This window comes from Vombatus ursinus, unplaced genomic scaffold (assembly GCF_900497805.2).
Source record: "Vombatus ursinus unplaced genomic scaffold, bare-nosed wombat genome assembly UNPS02014785.1, whole genome shotgun sequence".
Classification (NCBI taxonomy): Eukaryota; Metazoa; Chordata; class Mammalia; order Diprotodontia; family Vombatidae; genus Vombatus; species Vombatus ursinus.
In genome coordinates, this window is record NW_020954563.1 from 15475740 (window position 1) to 15493005 (window position 17266).

General features: G+C 40.6%; 1 protein-coding gene across 4 annotated transcripts in view; it reads right to left on the minus strand.

Annotated features, from left to right (window-relative positions):
• Positions 1 to 10608: 10608 nt before the first annotated feature.
• FAF2 (Fas associated factor family member 2) overlaps positions 10609 to 17266 on the minus strand; it is a 76883-nt gene continuing 70225 nt past the window's right edge. For all 4 annotated transcript variants that reach the window (XM_027867134.1, XM_027867137.1, XM_027867135.1 and 1 more), the window contains one exon: positions 10609 to 12869. In XM_027867134.1, the coding sequence (XP_027722935.1) occupies positions 12687 to 12869 (183 nt within the window). In that variant the 3' untranslated portion in view covers positions 10609 to 12686. The remainder of the gene's footprint in view (positions 12870 to 17266) is intronic.

Below are 17266 nucleotides of genomic sequence, written 5' to 3' on the forward strand. Positions count from 1 at the left end.
TCACTAATAAATGTATGATGTATACCAATACAGATCGAGTGCCCCCATTGTGGTGAGTGTGTGTGTGTGTGTGTGACTGGGAGGGGGGTGGCTGGGGCCCAGGGTTGATTAGTTGTGTGTCCCCTGTTCAGTTACTTTTCCTCTGGAGCTTTGCCTCTATAAATTGAAGAGGTTGGTTGGATTGGCATTCCATGTCCCTAATATATAGCCACTGCTTTCCTCGATGACCTCCAGGGATGGGGAACTTTTCACCTCCCAAGATGAACCATTTTGCTTTAGGACAAACCTACAAGTCTTTATATGAAACTGAAATCTGGCTCCCAGCAAACCTCAAGATCTGCTGAGGACAAATTGCGTGTAAGCTTAACCTTATCTCCTCATCACAGCCCTTCATATATCAATCACTGGAAACCGTGATTGATCATATCTCCCCCCTCCCCCCAATTTTTTTCAGGCTAACACCACCATTCACTTCAATTTGCATATTGTGATATCATAGTCTCCAGCCCCTCCCCAATTGGGTCATCTTTCTCTGAACAAAAGTCATTCCGTTCTCCCTAAAAATTTACCTAAAGTTGAACATGACCATCCAGATGATGGTTGACCAGGTCAGAAGACAAGAGAATCATCCTTGTCATCTGAGATAGTATATCTAAGCAATTGCTGTTACCTCTTTGTCTTCAGTCTCCCCATCAATTCATCCCGTAAAGATTGCCAGTTACCTTGTACAAAGTCCACTTCTGATCATGCTCTGCTCAAAACCCTTCCAAGGCTCCTTATTCATTGCCTGTAGGATAAAATCTGACTCCTCAAGACCCACCACAGTCTGGCCCTGACCTTACCTCCCATTACCTTCTTACACAAACCTACTCATTCCTCACCCCCCCCCCCACTCATTCACATGCTGACCTCTGTTCCTTCTGTCCCATAACTTCCACTTTTAGAATAACTTCATATCCCTTCCCCTCCAAAAATTCTGCACTTAGTGGCTAAAGCCACATCTCTAAAAGGGTTTCCCTAGTCACTCCTCTGAACTCCCAAGTTGGAGGCACACAAAATTTGGAGATGAAAACAGGATACCCCTTCTTCCCACTGAAATGGAAGCTCACAAATATCCCTAAATGTCAGAGCTGGAAGAAACCTTAGAAATCATCTAAGCCCATATCGTTTTTACAGATGAGGGAAAATGAAGTCTCAAAGTGACTTGCCCTGTGTTCATTTTGAAATAAATATTACATGAGATTTAAGTGACCCTGTTATAAAATGGCAGGTAGTGTGGACTGCTGTTAAGGCTAGGCTTTCCTGAATGATGCTCTCCAATGAGGCTGCCTCTCAAGCTACTGTGTCACTTCTGGTATGTACTGGTAGTATGACCGTGGGTAAGTCACTTCTCAATGCCTCTGCAATTCTTTAAGACTAAATTGCAGGGGCAGTTACTGGCGCAGTGGATAGAGCACTGGCCCTGGAGTCAAGAAGACCTGAGTTCAAATCCAGCCTCAGACACATAACACTAGCTGTGTGACTCTGGGCAAGTTATCCCCAACTGCCTCACACACACACACACACACACACAAAAGACTAAATTGCTGCAAAGTTGCAGGACTGAACTGATAGTTTCCTTACTTGCGAGTTACCTATTATCAGTGAAATCACAGGTTCGATTTCTGTCCCTATCCTAATTTAAGGAAAACAAACTGGAAACTGTTAGGTCCCAGAATTAGGGAACATAGGATGGAAAATTTTTGCATTTCAAATTTTATTTTAAAATATTTTGAAAAAGGATAGTTGAGGACAAAGGATTTGTTTGTGTTCATCCAACACTTTGTGGGAGAGAGGGCACTTGCCCCAGCTGACATAGGAAAGAGTGCTTGCCTAGGTATAGAAGCTCAGACACCCAGCCAAAGGGCCAGGGTTACATTTTAAGAGGTGCATCACTCCCTTTGGCTTGAGTCTCCAGCCAAAATGAAACTTCAGGAAACTTCTCCACCCAATATCCCAGAAGGCTGCCTTCAGCCCTGTGTGCAGTAGCAATACTGGCTATGATGTATTATAAAAACAATTTTTAAAAAAAGTCTATGCATAGTATGTATCCTTTAACATAGATTGTAGAACAAATACTGCAAAAAAGGGAAGATGGGAGGGGAGGGGGTGAGATGGGAGAGAACAGGGAAAGAAAAGAAGAAGTAAGAAACAGAAGAGGGGATAGAGAGGAGCCAAGGTGTAAGATAAAGAGCAGAATAAAAAGGGAAAAGGGGAGGAGGGAATAAGACATGGGGAAAAGTAACTTAAAACATCTTAAGGCAATAACTAGAAGTCCTATGAGGTCCTACTGTAAGCATTGCCTAGGGCCCTGTATAGAGCCAGCATGAAGTGTATTTTCTGTGAGTTGGAGTCAGCCACATTTTATTCCACTGAATTCTCCCCATCCGCACGTGTCTGTACTGTATAGTTGTCCTCTCAGATGCCTTCAGGAAACAGAGGTACCCTGGAGCTAGGTGGGGAGGCCTCAGAACACCATTCCTGATGCAGTAGGTGGGGTAGGGTTCTCTTCCTTGTGGCACCAAGACATCAAGACGCAGTGGATGTGTTCTCACACACACACACATCCTTTACTAGGTCTTTGGAGGACATAATCTCTCTCTTTGGCTGCTTAATATGGAAACAGAAAACATGGGCTCAAATCCAAGGTCACTTTGCAAACTTGCAGTGCAGCCTTGGGGAAAACACTTTTCTGTTTACTTTCTATCAAATAAGGATATTAATCTACATAACTAGGATCCCTTTCAGATGATTCAAATCCTGCCTTTGAGACCCAACAGTAGCAACTTCTTTAGGCAATTGGGAAGGGAACCAAAGGACCTAAGTTAGAAGTCTAGCTTTGCCACTAACTGATTCTGTAAGTTTGAGCAAAGCCATTTAAGTCTTTCTAGGCCTCAACTTGCTCTTCCATAAAATAAAGGGCTTAGACCAGATCTCTAAGGTCTCTCCTGTTCTAAATCCTATAACCGTATATCACTCCCTACCCCACCTCACCCACCCCACCCTGATGACAGGAGTCTGTGCTCTCAGCATCTACATCTGTTGAGTTCCAGTCTACAAATTCCTTAAATCAAGCTGGAGTAAGAGATCAAGGTCAGAGTTCAGAATCTTCCTTCTTTTATACAGGACAAAACCATAATTTTAAGACCATCCAACTTACCTTATTGCCATTCTGTCTTCATCAAAACACTTACAACTACTTTAAGAGACACATCATAACCTTAACTTTCTGCCAGGCCCAAACTAGGAAGGAAACAGGAATAAACCTAGTCTCTTCCCTCTTTCTGGCAAAGGAGGACAGGGACCAAAATCACTATAATACAAAGTTGTATATAGCCAGATTTGGAATAGGAAGCCTTGCTGGTCCTTTCCCATCCATCTGCCTTCTCCATGGACTGTACATGGCTGCTCAGAATTATGGGAATTCCCTTCACCTCCATCCCCCAAACCCAATTCTCCAATTTGGCAATGTTGATAGAAGCCGAAAGGGGATTAAGAAGAGGCTAAACAGTTGATGGAAAGGGACACATGGGCCCCCCAAGACACAACAGGGGAAAAATGAGGAACTCTTAAAGAAGTACTACTGAAGATTAGATATTCCCACGAGGCAAGAGAGTGACAAAACTGTACGCTTAAGAGATAAAACCAGATCAGGGTCTTCCATTAGCACACTCTTGGAGCTGGAAAGACAAGCATTTATTAAGCATCTACTATGTTTCGGGCACTAGAACATTTCATTTGATCCTCACAATAACTCTAAGAGGTAGATGCTATTATTATCCTCATTTTACAGATGAGAAAACTGAGGCAAATAGAGATTAAGTGATTTGCCCACGTCACACAGCTAGTGTCTGGACAGGTTTTAAACTCAGGTCTCCCTAAGTCAAGGCCCAGCACTCTACCCACTGCTCTGCTTAGCTGCCTCAAAGGAGATCTGGAAGCACTTTCCTCCCTCTCAGAGGTGGGGAACCTGTAGCCTCGAGGTCACATGTGGCCCTCCAGGTCCTCAAGTTTGGCCCTCTAGGTCTTCAAGTTCGGCCCTTTGACTGAATCCAAACTTCACAGAACAAATCCCCTTATACTTTATTCTGTAGACACTGAGGAGTTGTACCTTTTTAAGCAGGAAGTGGGCATGAACAGAGCTGTGCATTAGGAAGCTGTCAAAATGTGCAGGAAGGATTGGAGGAGGAGATTGAAGAGAGAGACACTAACTAGCTGGGGCCTCCCACAAATTGCCACTTAGTCAATCTTTTTAAGTGTGGGCAAATAAGGGTCTATAGGACCTTGAAGAATGTATCCCTTGAAATCAGGAATGAAGATGCCCAGAACGAACAGGACTGGTTTACCACCATTGGAGGTAGTCCAGGTCTAACTCCTCTTCCACAATAGCACTTCAAATACTTATAAGACATATGACTATGTGTGTGTCCCCCTTTTCAATGAGCACCAAAGAAGCATAGAATGCTAGGACTGAAAGGGATGTTTGAGATCATTAGATCGTTATTTCTTCACCTTCCTGGAGTCTACAAGTCCCCAAAGGGGTTCATCTTTATTTTCACTAACCTCTAAATGAAATTTACCATTTTTTTCAATTATGAATATAGGCAACAATCTATAATAGTGTTAGCAATACCAGTGACTTTGTCACCAATAGAAATTGCTGCAAATACCTGGCAGCTAGGTAGGTGGCTCACTGGTTAAGACTGCTAGACTTGGAATAAGGAAACTTAGAGTTTGAATCCAGCATCAAACACTTATTAGTTGTGTGACCATGGGCACATAATTTAACCTCTGAGCCTGTTTCATCATCTACAAAACAAGGATAATAATAGCATCTACCTCCCAGTGTGGTTTTGAGGCAATGAAATGTTTTGCAAACTTTAAAGGGCCCTATGAATATTAATTATTATCACATCTTGAAATATTACATATGCTTATCATTACTTCAAAATTACTGTATTAATTAAACCTGCTGCTAGATATATTATCACAATTTTAAAAAAAACTTGATAACTATTTCAACATAATCGGTTTCCTTTGTAATCTTATATATTTAATTTTGTGCACTTAAAAGTATTATTCTGAGAAGGGGTCTACAGGCTTCACCCGACTTCCAAAGGGGTCCAGGACACACAAAGTGTTAAGAACTCTGATCTAGTCCAACATTTTTATTTTTGGATGAGGAAACTGAGACCCAAAGAAGTGAATTTGCCTGTCATGCTTGTAGTAAATGGCAGATGACTAGAAAATGAACTGAGGTCCAGTGTTCTTTGCACCATATAGATGCTCAGAGATGTACCTTTTAGTTTCCCTATCATCTTATCATTCTCCTTTTTACATACTCAAGCTTTTCAAAGTTCTTCCCAAAATGTGGTGTTCAGAACCGAATACAACACACTAGATGTCATCTGAGCAGAACAGAGAACAGTGGGACTGTTCGGGATATTTTGTTTCTATTTATGCAGCGTAAGATCCCGTTAGCTATTTTAGCTGTTTTATACACTGACTCACATAACTGATCCACTAAAACTTCCAGGTCTTTTCCCACATGAAGTATTGTCTAATATCTGTTCTGCTGATTTTTTTTTTTAATTCAAAAGATGCAAGATTTACTTCACAACTGATTTTGGAAGAGAACCCAAACCTCCTAGTTACTAGAAGCATAAATTGGGTCCTTTCTGGAGTTGTTCCCTCTGCCTCAAGCAACTTTTTCCCATTCTTTGGGCCATGTTAGCAACTTAATTTTAGGCTTCTGGTGGCTACAAGTAGGAGAGATTTGGCTTCCTACTCCCCCTACCCACCATCCATACAGGATTACCCAAGCCTGTCTCACATGTGGGGAAAAAAAGGGAAGCCTGTTTCACAATACAGATATATTAGCTTGTTCATTACTTGTTTGCAGATATGTGGAGTTTCTATGGTTAGAACCCGGATTATAGCTCTGCTGTGCAGTTCAACTATTAGGCAAAGTGCTAGGAACACAGTAAATACCAATCTAATACCTTAACAAATCTGGGAGCCAAATTTCTTTATAATGAACTAAGCTTTCTTTTCCCCCCTAAAATCACCCCCCCCAAAAAAATTTTTTTTCTATCACACCCAAGAGGAGACCTTAGAAATCCGGTCCAAACCAAAATCTTATTTTACAAATCAGGAAACAGAGCAAAAAAGAGAAAGTAATTTGCCTGAGGTCACACTGCATATTAGTAGCTGTTGTTGGAACTTGTTTCAGAGCTTGGCAGCATCCCCCCACTAAAATAAAACAATTTCCCAGCTGGCAGGCTGCTTTGAGATAAACTAGACTAAGGGGTCTTACCCTAGGACTCATGATTTTTTTCTTTTTTTTTTGGTAACTGCATTTCAATATAATTAGCTTCCTTTGTAATCCTATGTATTTCATTTTACTCATTTACAAACATTAGTCAGAGGGATCCAAAGACTTCACAGACTATCAAAGTGGTTCGTGACAAAACAGGTTAAGAACCCCTGGTTGAGACCAATTCTCTTATTTTACAGAAGAAACAGGGCCCTTGAGAAAGGAAGTGATTCACATAAAGTCAAACAGTAAATCAGTGACTTAAAATGGGGTTACAATTTCAAAGGAGACAATCCTTCTAGGTTCAAAATCCACATGCCTCTGCACAGTTGAAGTAAACTAATTTAGCCTGTAAATAAACTAGGCCATCTGCTATTTATTTCAGCTACTTGAATACCTTCTGCCTCTTTTCCTCTTCTCAAACCATTCCAGGGGCCATAACCAGTTGCTCTCTATCACCATGCAGTAGAAGGCAGATTTCTCTTTTGCAAGTTCAGAATACCTCCCTTAGAGGATGCTGACCAATGAAAGCTTGATACCTGAATTGGGCAAGGGCAAGGGCAAGCAGCTGATGCATTCAGGTGCTGTTATCGGGTGATGAGTTGAGCCTGAAACTGCATAGACATGATAGTCCTTACTGATGAAGACGCTGTTGCTTTAAAAAAGTGGTTAAGAGGGGCAGCTAGGTGGCACAGTGGATAGAGCACCGGCCCTGAAGTCAGGAGGACCCGAGTTCAAATCCCGCCTCAGATCAAACACTTGACACTTACTAGCTGTGTGACCCTGGGCAAGTCACTTAACCCCAATTGCCTAAAAATAAAAAAATTTAAAAGTAGTTAAGAGCTAGTGCATCATGCAACTATTGCTTAAATGCTAATTATATACATTTACCTCTAACTTTGAAACTCAAAAGATGCATAATTTCATCAGTATAGTTACTACCGTTTTCACTTCTTAAAAAGCCGTGTTTCCTGAATTGCTATGGGCAAAAAGTTACCTGGCAGTAAACCTTCTGGTGATGAGCCTTCTGCAGTTATGTGGACTATTTGAGAGCCATTCCAGCTTCATAGGACTTACCTTCCAATGCTGTCCCTCTGTTGGTATAGGGTTTTCACTTCTTAAAAGGCCGTGTTTCCTGAATTGCTATGGGCAAAAAGTTACCTGGCAGTAAACCTTCTGGTGACGAGCCTTCTGCAGTTACGTGGACTATTTGAGAGCCATTCCAACTTCATAGGACTTACCTTCCAATGCTGTCCCTCTGTTGGTATAGGCTTCAAGCACCCAGGAACACTTTCTCCGCACAAGGAAATAAGATGAGTAGGTAGAACTATTTTGGGACTCAAAAATAAAATACATTGAGCAGAGAAATAAATGAAAATGAGACAACACCTATTTATTGGATACTATTTCTTCCAATCTTCAAATTTTTTTTTCTAACAGTTAACATACAGATATCCTCCCCTAAAGTTCTACTCCAATGTCTTATTGTGGTATGGAGGTAATTAAGTTGTTGAAGGCCATTCCAGCAGAGTAAGGAATGCTAGGTTCCACCAAGATGAAAAGGCTTCAAGCAGCCCACCAAAGTACCAATTACTGAAGTGCAGAGAAGCTCATCACCAGAAGGCTGGCCATCAAGTAATGATTATTTTTGCCCACGGCAACCCAGCAAGTACCTTACATGGCATGGATGTATTTCTATCTGGACAGTAACCATCATGATAAAATTATAAATCTTTTTTGAGTACTGAGTAACAAAGATAGATGGCAAATGTTTAATTAGCATTACACTACTTTTTTCTTTAAAAGTCTAGTCAAGGGGCTGCTAGGTGGTACAGTGGATAAAGCTCTGGCTTTGGAGTCAGGAGGACCTGAGTTCAAATCCAGCCTCAGACCAAACACTTGACACTTACTAGCTGTGTGATCCTGAGCAAGTCACTTAATCTCAATTGTCTCATCAAAAAAAAAAAAAAAAAAGTCTAGTCAAGAGTTTTGCTTTTTTTCCTTAATCTCTGTCTGAACCTGTGTTACCCTAACACTTGGTGGCAAATCAATTTTCAGGGGGGGCCAATCAGTCTGCAGAAGTTTTCCCAAGGGGTACATGAATTTGAATGGAAAAAACATCATTATTTCACTAACTAAGCTCAAAGGCTTCACATCAAAATGTCAAAGGGATTCACAACCCAAGGCTAAGAAACTCTGCTCTAGAGGGCATGCTTTGTAAATTAAGCCCCATAAAGTGGTATCAAACATTGAATCCAAAATGCCATCAATCATTAAATTTTTACATTGGTTTAACAGTGTATAAGTATTTGACCTACTGTAATCCAATCACCTTCCTGCTGATATATCTGAAGGGTAGCTGTTTTGATTTAAACTAACAGAAAATATCAAGGTCCCAGGTCCTTCAATGTATAATGTGTCGGGTAAAGTTAGCTCAGATTCAAGCATGCAAATTTCTTGCACAAGGTCACTGGCATGAGAGGAAACGCAAGGGTACCAGGCAAATAGGCAAGTTTTTTAACTATTCTCAGAAAGTCAAGGCAAGCGCCAAGAGTTTGGTCCCAAGCAGTGAATTCTCACCAGTTGAGATTAAAACCAAGCTCATCTCAAAAAAACTCCCTTGTACGAACAGGTTTCCATTCTAGCAGCAGATAGCACTCACTGATCACTGCAAGGAATAGAAAGACGGGTGGGGAAGTGTGAGGTTCAGGTTTTAATTTGATATATGATGGGGGAAGCGAAGTTCAAATTTTCATTTAATAGATGATAAGTGCTAACCTACACGCAAATCCCATCTCATCAAGAGCTCATTAAAGAGAGAGAAATGACGCTCGTTATTACTGGAAATGATTCAAGGAGCAGATGAAACTTTCTGAAGGCACTGTTTCAGTAGGGAACATCTTTCATAGTTTGTCATAGGATTTTGAGATGGAAGGTATGATGTGAACTTTCCTACAATTCCCTCATTTGATAAAAGAAGGAAAGTGAGGCACAGAAAGGGGAAATAATTTCCCAAAGGCCATCAGGATGGTGGAAGAGCTAAGATACAAACTCAGATACTCTGAATCCAAATCGGTCTATCCACTATACCAGTCTGACAACTTCGGAGCTATCGTCTCACCAGCCTCCCCCTGCCCCCAGAGGAAAGAACACATCTACCATTTCTCAGTTCCTTCCCTCCCAGACAGAAGGATCCATTGCTACTTGTGCAATTTGTTATAAAACATTTAATGTTAACCTACAATACAATGTAAACTTTATGAAAAAAATTTTAAGTACACTAGATTTATTCAGTAAATGACCACATAACTATTCAGGTGCAGTATAGGTAGGGTCATTACATCCTTTCCAGGATAGGTTTCCCATTGCTGCATTCCTCACAAGTCTTTAATAATTATTAAAAAAAAAGTGTAAAGTAGGGCCCCTTGCTTGAGCACAAGATGGCATCACTCCATTTCATTAATTCTGCATTTAGGGGTTTCAATCCCTCGGTCACTTTCTGCAGCTTTCTTGGGTCTTGGCACCATTTGCAATTTTCATAATGACTGCTCACTTGAAGCTTCCAACTTCCTTTTAGGGGTTCTTGCGTTTGTTGGGTGTTGGGTTTTGTTTTTTTTTTAAAGCTTCTCCGCTGTCATCTGTCATTCTGACCAGGTTCAAACAAGGGGAAAGAGAAAAATCTGCTGCAGATATTCTGCAGACATGGAACGAAAGGCTTGGACGGCTGAATGTTAGGTTGCACAAATCCAACGGACTCCAATTCAGGTATCTTTGCTTGGTCATGTTCCAATGGTGGTTCATCTGAATTGGCAACCTCAGAATTGGAAGTACTTTAGACCTGAATTGAACTTCATTCTCCTCCCCCCGCTCAGCTGCTGAGTGTGACTTTTGTAAACAACTGCTCAAAGATCCCAGAGATTATGTGGACACTGTCCAGCATTCTCTTGTAGGTTTCACTGAGCACCTCACCACCACTCCCATACCCTGAGTTTTACTTTAGTAATATAGTATTGGCACCAAGTGCAAAACTCAAGGGAAGAAGCCTTATACCTAGAGACAGTACAAGAGTTGACCTCAATTAAGAAGCTGTTTGAAAAGGATGGAAAATGGGGTTCAGGTAGTGTCCTTAAGCCAAAAGCAAAACAGGCAAGATGTTTCCAAAAGTAGTGACTCTAAAGACCTTGGTCTCCAACCCAGTCCCGTTCACCCAAGCACAGAGTTATCAAAAAGTAAGAGAGACAGGATGGGAGCAGTCTAAATCAAGTCAGGGGTTTAATAATTAAAGAACTGGAAAAAAATGACTGAAAAAATTGAGATCAAAGGGGCTCCATCTCTGCCTAACACTATCCTCTGAAAAACATCAAAATTTATTTTATTAAGGTATTTACTAACCTTCCACGTCCTGCTAAGAGGATACCTGTATACTCCAAGCAGGGAGGTGGGCTCAGGATTAAATTGAAAATTATCTCCCATCTAGTTTGACACTAACAGACTTCATATAGGGTTGAATGAAGAACTTGGCTTACATTTCTAAAGTCATTGTGAAGACCGCTTTTAAGATATATGCTTGTGGTTTGTTTTCTTTTAATCCAGTCCTGAAATAGATGGAAACTAGGCTGGAAAGTAATATAAGTCCAGGGAAAAATTTTAACTCTACAGAGTTGATGTATCAGATACGGTTGCATACAGCAAAGCCAATGAGATATTCACCCAACTCCTGGTGACTCTTCAGTGGTCCCACACTCTGCCCCGACTGATGACATCCCTGATGAAAGGTGTGAACTGAACACTGATAACGTGGAGCATAAAACAGCTGCCTTAAATTAAAGTTAAATAAAAGATGCAGCCTCTGGAATCTGTAGGTCCAACAAATTAAGTCCTATCTTGATCGGAATAACTTGGCCCCACAGTATGTTGGGGCCTGCAGTCTCAGTAGGTTGCATCTCTACCCCCAGGAGCCATTACTTTCACTACAGAACATTTTGGGGTTACCCATCAGCTCACACTGGTCTCAGTACCCTAAATTAGATTCTCACTATCATTAACTCAACCCTGGGCTACAGCTTCAGGTATGTAATATACAGCCTATGAATCTCTGGTCCAAGGGCCCTATGACTCCAACACAACATTTAGGGGACAAAAATAAAGTTTCTTTCCTCAAGCAAGCACCTAACAGGAGAAACACACATGCCTTCCACTTTAGGCATATAATTCCTGCCCAGGTTCCCTTCAAGGCCTTTATTTCTTTTGTACTTAAAAAATAAAAATAAAGTTACACTGCAAAACACATACACATGAACATGGTAACTCCTGTTTCTCTGTAGGCTCAACCCTGTAACCAGAAATCTCTGGGGAGAAAGGAGTGGAGTAGAGAATGGGGTAGGAGGAGATAGGAGTGAGGATTCCTGTATGACCACAGGAAAGGAAAGCTAACATCCTTTGGTTCAGACTCCAAACTAACCATCTGACTGAGACCTCTAAAAATGCTACACTTGGGTGTAGTCATATTGTGTGTGGTATTACATAGATCCTGAATGGGCTACAGAGTTCACCCACTGATTCACACTCAACAGTGTATGCATGGGAGTAGGCTAAGTACAAGAATGTTGACTACAACAGCCTCTCTGGAGAGCCATGGAGGACAAGAGTGGGTATCAACACAAACCAACCCACAGAGCCTTTATTATACTATGTAGGCTAAGAAACCCAGGTCAAAAATGTATCTGGTAAAGATTGGCTCTTTAGCAAATAAAATCAAGGGAAAAAATGTCAGCCCCATTCCTTTGGTCATTACAAAGCAACATTAAAAAAAAAAATTTGTACATAGTGGGAAATTGAAGAAACACCTCAGTCTGTCCCTTCTCTTCTCTCAATCTCCTGTCCATAGTGGCAAGAGGAGCAAATTCTTCAGTAGACGTTGGGATATAGTTGGTTGTTGGTGGTTTTATTATTTTTCTATAAAAGCTATAAAGAATGAGAACAGGTGAGGGAGTGTCCCATCCCACCAAAAGGGTTATGGGTCGCTCAGAAGGGGTATTCTCTCTTGTATCCCTCCCTGTGAATGGAAAGCAGGGGCTTGGTACACAGGCAGGAGGGAAGCAGTGGGATTGTAGAACAGACGCACTTGCTGGTTCCCTCTCTCATGAACCACACAGATTGTGGTTGATACAGGCAGCATGGTTTCTGATCCCCAGTCCCCCCACCCCTGCCCTCTTAGGATGCAGCAGTCTTTTAAAAAAAATATTGTATTATAATAATAATATGAATTTCTCTTTTTTTTTCATTTTGTTTTCTTTTGGGGATAGAGGGAGTGGGGCTGAGGGCAAAAGCGTCAATCGTCTGTGAGGTCCTGAACAAAAAGCACTTCCGTCTGGCTGAGTCCAGCCTCCTGCAGCGTGGGGGGGTTGGGCCACTCTTCTGAGGGAAGGCAGGGCAGCACCCGTCGGGGGAAGTTGGCTTCAATCTGAAACTTCTCTGGGCTTTCCTTCAAGGAGAACAAGAAGTCATGGATTACCTGCAATAATTACACAGAAAAAGGGAGAGAGATGAGAGAGAAGCAAGGATTACTTTCTTTCATTTACTCAAAAGAACACGGAGCAAACGTCTACTAATTACTCTGAAATACAAAGGTCTTTCAGTTATGATTTCAAAATACGAAACATCCTCAGGACCCTGGGTCCTAACCATGGTCATAACATGACACTAGACTCCACGTCTTTCAAGACAACTTTACAGGAAATTTACCAAGATAGAACATTATTGATATAAATGCTGAAAGTAAAATGCTCTTCTGACAGCTGTCCTCAATATGTGTGGATTTACATACTGGTCAATATGGAGAGTCTCATAGATGGATGAAACTATAATTGGACCCCAGTGCTTCATCCTGAGAGAAGATTTTGATTGGCACTGGTTCTGGAAAGTATTAAAATGTAAACCAAGTGGGTATGAACCTCTACTAGTCTTAATCCCATTTCCTTGGGCTGTGCAATTCTAGATATGAGAACACAAAAATATGCAAACTTATGTACGTGCACACTGAACTCAGAATTTTTCTAATAACTTTTACACACATTTACATAGTATTATAAAAGGTTTATAAAGTACTTTCCTCAATAATCTCATGAGGTAGATAACATAAAGATTGTTACTTTACAGATGAGGAAAGTTAATCCTTGAAATTAATGGACTTTTTTTTTTTTGCTTAGGCAGTTGGGGTTAAGTGACTTGCCCAGGGTCACACAGCCAGGAAGTGTCAAGTTTCTGAGGCCAGATTTGAACTCAGGTCCTCCTGACTCCAGAGCCAGTGCTCTATCCACTGAACCATCTAGCTGCCCTTTTGGACTTTTCCAAAGGTTATCCATCTGTGAAGTGGTAGAACACCTCAATTCAGGTCTAGTTACTCCAAGGCCAGCATTCCCTTCACTATGCCAGGCTGTCTTGTTAATGGAAAACCAAAAGCAAATGTTGTGATAAAGCAAAGCAATTCTCCTTAATGCCAAAGATGAGAGACACACAATTCATTAATTTCTCCAAACCTTTCTGTAATTTTTTTTTTTTGCATTTTTTACTTGTATCTCCCCTGGAGTAATAATTATTATTACAGCTCACATTTCTCAGCTGTTTTAAAAGTTGCAAATGGCCTTTCTCACAATAAGAATGTGAGGTAGGTAAAGTTCTTGTTATTCCTACTTTGCAGATGAAGAACTAAGGTTCAAAGAAAAGAAGTTATTTATCCATGGATATTCAGCTAGTAATTGTTAGTGTTGAGATTCAAACCCAGGTCCCCAGCCTCCAAGTCCAACTCTTTCAGTATACCATACTGTAGTGGAAAGAAGTTGCGTAAGTCTACCTGCCTGTGTTTAAGTAAGACTTGCTTTTACTTAGCTAACTTTCTTCTCTCAAATTGCAAGTTTGGTATCCCATGGTTTAGTGAATAAATCTACATTTGTATTCCTCTTATTCATATTACTATTTTATAGATTTTTGTCATACTTATGCTTTCCTTCTCTATCCAGGATGAAAAATACTGGTTTTTAATCTGTCTTCAAGTGGCTGCTTCTATATCAACTTTAATCATTCTGGACATCTTTTTCTGTACATTACCTATTTCCATCATATTCTTAAAGAGCAAAAACTAAAACTGCACATGGCATTCCAGATGCTAACAAGCTACTGTTTTGTACAGAGAGATGACAAAGTTTTCTTTCCAATATTCCTATTAATGACACCTATGATATGTTGGTTTTCTATCTTCAGGGAAAAGTATTTTAAAGGAGGCTTCCAGAATACTTTTCTGGTTAAAATTGAGGATTTAAAGTACTTCGTCTTATAATTTGGGTTATTTTTTCCCAAACACATTTACCTAATGGTCTTCTGCTTCTTTTCTGCCTATTGACATAAGCTTGATAGCCTTTCCAACAGTTCAAACTATAGACATGGCTTTCATCATCCCTTCAAGTTTAACATCCAAGGCATTCTTGAAAATGTCACCATGCACTCTCTCTTTCAGATTATAGAAGGCGAGTACATAGGTGTTCTATCTAGTCAGCCAGGTTCTACTAGCAAGAATTGTACATAAGACAGAATGTATGTGGCAAGGGTGGAGCTTTTGCTCTAACTGTAGAAAGTCTCTGTGTTAATATCCTCACCTGTAAAATCAGCTGGAGAAGGAAATGGCAAACCACTCCACTATCTATGCCAAGAAAACCCCAAATGAGGTCACAGAGAGTCAGATATGACTGAAATGACTCAACAACAATATCGTGAAGATAAGGGTCAAAATATGAAGAATCAAAAAGTAGAGTCATCATGCTAATGGAGCTAGTAGGAGCCCAGGTTTACAGACTGGGTTGAGTATTGGATTCAGTAGACAACAGGAGAAGCTGAACAACAAGATGTCAGAAGTGTTACGGGAGATGAGGAAAATCAAATCAAACAGGAAATGGACAGTTTGCAACCACTCAAGTAGATTGTTCCTCTGTGAAATATTTTCATGGTCAAATCTTCAAAAGGTCCACAACTACTGGATACCAGAATCCATGCACTCTTCCCCTCCCAAGATTGTCTCATTATCTGTGCATGCTTGTTGGGGCACCGTATGAAGAATATTCATACCAGTATCGGTACAAGACGACTCAGGTTTCCAAGTTTGTCAGGTTAATAACCTTTCACTGACTTTCTAGTCAATGGAGTATTAGAGTTAGTCTCATTGGTATTAAATATTCAGGATCTGTCATAAAACTCTTCCTATTCATCTATTTTGGCCAGTAGTTGCAGAAGAACTGATGGGTAAAGATTATCACCTAGGCATACAAGGAGGCAACCAGGACCAATAGAGCACTCATTGATAGAAGATGATGTTGAAATGTGCAGAATGAAAAGCCATTAGGCTTACCATCTTGCTGACAGCCTAAATGGTGATTCTTTAAGTGGGCAGAACAGAGTTCAGAGCTAGAATGAATCTGAAAGTTTGTTTAGTTTAATCCCCACATTTTAAGAGATAAGGAAACTGAGGCCTAGAAAGATTAAATGACTTGACCAAGGTCACATCTGTAGTAAGTGATAGAGCTGGGACTCAAACAGATTCTTTAATTCCAAATCCAGTACACTTTTCACTACCATGGCAAGATATTTATGTGATTCTCAACCAGAAGCTTTCCTTTGAGAGTCTGATATGGGTTCCTTGTTTGTTTGTAAGAAGCTGTAGGTGCCTGAAGGGGAGCCTAAATGTCCATCTATGCTGTATCTAGTTTGGTAAAACAGTAGTTCAGTATGAGGTCATTACTTAGGGTGTAGAGGCAGAGAAAACATGGGGATGAAAGCTGTTGTTTGTAGGGAATTTAGTATTCTGAGTGAATGCAAGGACTAAAACACTAGAATTCTACCTTGCAGCATAGAGCAGGAGGGTGAGTTTTACATTTTGATGGTATGATTATGCAGCTATTAAGTAATTTCTTTAGAGTGCAATCAGTATATCTGGTCTGGCCCAACTAAGAGTGATAAGTTGCAGAAAGGGGGAACTTTAATGTCATAGTAGTAAAGAATACAATCCAGAATAGAAAATGAAAGGGGAAACTAGTTTGGAAATAAGGTATGAAGGCAAGCCATGGGAATCAATGGAATTCTTAAAAAAAGAGAGAGGCTGCTCAGTGGTTAAGGGGGACCCAGAAAAAGGGATGAAATGGAATTTTTTTCAGTCATTGATCACACAAAGGTAACACTCCACATATGGGAGAGGGACAGATTCATGATATTATTAATTAATATCAATTCATTTCTACAGCACTTTATAGTTTCCAAGGGCACTTTCTACACAACAGATTTCCTACTTTACAGGTAAAGAAACAGGTTTGGCAGGATGAAATGACTTGCCTAAAGTCACACAGTTAAGTTTCAGAACTGGGAAATGAGCCTGGGGCTTTTGACTCCACGTTCTTTACACTGTATCATGCTGCCTCTGCCTCTCTTAGTGAAAGAAGTCAGTTCAGAGTAAATGGGGACTTGATAAGGTCAGTAAACAGCCTGGGCATCTTACTCACAGGATCCTGGCCTGGAAAAAATCTCAGACACCTTCACATAGTGGTAAACATGTTTGACATTCAGCTACCAGAAAACACAGGTAATTATCATGGGCAGGATTTTAAGTACCAGTATCTGGCTGAAACTGCTTTCTCCCTGGTCAGTACTTCAACTCCTAAATCATCTTTCTAAAGGATTTATTCCTAAATCCTTTTCTCAGCCCTCATCCTATGTAAAACTGTTCACCATTCTCCTCCTCCCTTCGTTTCTGGGACACTGCTTTCTTCTGGTTCTTCAACTACATCATGTCTGACCATTCCTTCTTCATCTCCTTTGCTGGATCATTATCTAAGTTCCATTCACTAAGTGTGGACATCCCCCAAGTCACTG